The sequence below is a fragment of the Alexandromys fortis genome, unplaced genomic scaffold, assembly GCF_014885135.2.
Source record: "Alexandromys fortis isolate MF-2015 unplaced genomic scaffold, M_Fortis_MF-2015_v1.1 scaffold_69, whole genome shotgun sequence".
Classification (NCBI taxonomy): domain Eukaryota; kingdom Metazoa; phylum Chordata; class Mammalia; order Rodentia; family Cricetidae; genus Alexandromys; species Alexandromys fortis.
The window spans coordinates 1,401,087-1,404,424 of NW_026067951.1; the positions used below are offsets into that span (position 1 = coordinate 1,401,087).

The 3,338-nt window shown below is 43.9% G+C and overlaps 1 protein-coding gene across 1 annotated transcript; it reads right to left on the reverse strand.

Annotated features, from left to right (window-relative positions):
• Positions 1 to 602: 602 nt before the first annotated feature.
• Positions 603 to 1,876, reverse strand: LOC126506749 (glyceraldehyde-3-phosphate dehydrogenase-like). Its single transcript, XM_050150517.1, has one exon. The coding sequence runs from the start codon at positions 1,807 to 1,809 to the stop codon at positions 808 to 810; it is 1,002 nt and encodes a 333-aa protein (XP_050006474.1). The 5' UTR covers positions 1,810 to 1,876; the 3' UTR covers positions 603 to 807.
• Positions 1,877 to 3,338: the final 1,462 nt, after the last annotated feature.

The following is a 3,338-nucleotide window of genomic DNA, read 5'->3' on the forward strand; positions in this document are numbered from 1 at the left end:
CTGGTGGCCATGGGTTGACATTATTATATGCTCCATAGAAGAAAAGATAGTTGTTTAGTGATGGGCCCATCCACACTGCAAGCGGAAGAGACAGGTTCCTCATTAGTTCTGCGGCTTCCTTAATTAGGTTATTCTAGGATTCTGAGAACTCTGGGTAATGAGATACATTATATTGTCAAAAAAAGTAATAGCCTGTCTGCATGTGTTTGAAACTTTCTGTGATCATGCTATATTCTTTCCAATTTTATTTTGTTGTTTCAAAGTTTTTTTTTTTTCAGAAAAAAGTTATCTGAGAATTATTAATCATTTGGGCAAGGAGAATGTAAGAACCATATGTAAATAATAATTGAATAACAGATGAATAAGCTCAGGAATAAAGATTAAGGTCAGGAATAAAGATCTTTAAGAAGCCAAAGGGACTTCCTAAGGGGAGAACAAAACTGATTTTTCAGATAGACCCAATCACCATTCTATACTCAGCTATCTTTGTTAAAAAAAAAAAAAAAAGATGACATAATAGAAATAAGAAAGTTAAAAAGAGAAGTTGAAGAATCCTTATTCTGGTTGAAGTTTTAATTTTTATTTTATTTTATTTTTTTTTTTTGAAGAGGGGTACAATGAACTTTATTGATGGTATTCAAGAGAGTAGGGCTCCCTAAGCCCCCTCCTGCTATTCTGGGGGTCTGGGATGGAAACTGTGAGGGAGATGCTCAGTGTCAAGGGTTAGTTAGGACAGGGACTGCTCAGCAGCCGAGGACCTCTCTCTTGCTGTGTCCTTGCTGGGATGGGTGGTCCAGGGCGGGCTTCTTACTCCTTGGAGGCCATGTAGGCCATGAGGTCCACCACTCTGTTGCTGTAGCCGAATTCATTGTCGTACCAGGAAATGAGCTTTACAAAGTTGTCATTGAGAGCAATGCCAGCCCCAGCATCGAAGGTGGAAGAGTGGGAGTCACTGTTAAAGTCACAGGAGACGACCTGGTCCTCAGTGTAGCCCAGGATGCCCTTTAGTGGGCCCTCGGATGCCTGCTTCACCACCTTCTTGATGTCGTCATACTTGGCAGCTTTCTCCAGGCGGCATGTCAGATCGACGACGGACACATTGGGGGTAGGAACGCGGAAGGCCATGCCCGTGAGCTTCCCGTTCAGCTCTGGGATGACTTTGCCCACAGCCTTGGCAGCGCCAGTGGACGCAGGGATGATGTTCTGGGCAGCGCCACGGCCGTCTCGCCACAGCTTCCCAGAGGGGCCATCCACAGTCTTCTGGGTGGCCGTGATGGCATGGACTGTGGTCATGAGTCCTTCCACGATGCCAAAGTTGTCATGGATGACCTTGGCCAAGGGGGCTAAGCAGTTGGTGGTGCAGGAAGCGTTGCTGACAATCTTGAGGGAATTGTCATATTTGTCATGGTTCACACCCATCACAAACATGGGGGCATCGGCAGAAGGGGCGGAGATGATGACCCTCTTGGCCCCACCCTTCAAGTGGGCCCCAGCCTTCTCCATGGTGGTGAAGACACCAGTAGACTCCACAACATACTCGGCGCCGGCATCGCCCCATTTGATGTTGGCGGGATCTCGCTCCTGGAAGATGGTGATGGCCTTCCCGTTGATGACAAGCTTCCCATTCTCAGCCTTAACTGTGCCTTTGAACTTGCCATGGGTGGAGTCATACTGGAACATGTAGACCATGTAGTTGAGGTCAATGAAAGGGTCATTGATGGCAACAACATCCACTTTGCCAGAAGTGAAGGAAGCCCTGGTAACCAGGCGTCCAATACGGCCAAATCCGTTCACTCCGACCTTCACCATCGTGTCTCTGGAAAGAGGCTGGCACTGCGCGAAAAGAAGCGGCTGTCTCTAGAACAGGAAGGAGCAGAGAGCCAAGTTTTAATTTTTAAATACATATACTCAGGTATCTGTGTTTGTCTCTGTAGCCAATACCCAAGCCTTCAAGCCAGCATCTCTAAAGCACCCTTCCTCAACCCAGTCCCCATTTCAACAGAGATGGCTACTGCCCTGATGACTAACATCAGGGGAGAATTATATTGCTTATCAAAAAGCAATTAACTTTTAAACTAGAAAAGTCTAATTTATTTGCCATTAATCGCCAAGTTTTAATTTGGGTATTTTATCATAAGCTTTATTTAAGCATCAGAGACTTGCTAATGAACACAACAGAAACAGTTTCTCATTATTTTAAATAATGTTGTAACCATTTTTTTTAAGGTAGGGATTTACTATATAGCTCAGGCTCAAACCCATGATCTCTCTGTCTGAGCCTTCTACATGCTGGGGTTAGATGTATGTACTATCATACCTGGCTTCTTACTGTTTGCACTAATATTTAATCTGTATCCTTAAATTTTATTCTGTGTATCTTATACAATATATCACAAATGTAATACTTGTACATTTATATTATGTTTTAAAGCTCTAATATTGGATTCAAAAACGTAAAAGATGTAGAAAATAATGCAAGTGGGCTTGACTTTGAGCCTGGGAAGGGTTATGAGAAGGACAGAATGGAGCTAGCTGGTTCTCAGTTATCCTCTGGTGAACTCTGAGTGTCAGGACCTGGTGACTGATGCCACGATGCTCTTATTGACCCACAGCAAATCCCAGGTCAAGGCAGAGTGTTTCATGTCACTGTGGTCAGGATGGGCCGAAATGATTCGTGGGAAGATGCAGCCCCCACAGCAGCACGGGCTGTAGACTGAGACACGTCCCACCCCTTCTCACCTTCAGTGTGTTCATTTCACTCTGAGGACAGCTGGTGAACCTTCACCTTGTATCTGAAGTCTCTCTGCAGGCCCTGTGTCTATCTGGTGACCAGATGGCTGCTGAGTACACCTTCCCAGAAAAGAAAGGACTCCAAAGACGACTGTGGATTACCCAGGTCTCCTGGCCCAGTGCACCGCAGTGTGTTAGTTTCATTATAGGAATGACCATGGTACTTTCCCAAGTTAGCATTGAACAGAAATAGGTATTTTTGCTGTCACTTGATGTTTAATTTTTGCTTACTTTTGAAATGTTCATGTGAGTATGTATGTTTAATGTATTCCCCTTATGGTCCCCACCTTCCTTAGACAGTTTCTCTTCTACTTTCATGAGCATATACTTCCATGCTTTTCTGTACCTATATAAAATGTAGGAGACCACACGAAATTTGTCTTTCTCTAAGTGGTTTGATTCATTAACATGAGGCTCTCCAGTTATGTCCATTCTGAAAATAGACTAATTTCTTTTAAATGGCTGCAGAAATTTCTGTACTTTCTGAAAGGCTCTCTGGTCCCTCTAAGAATAATGCCAACAATGGAACCTTATAAAATGCTCTTGTA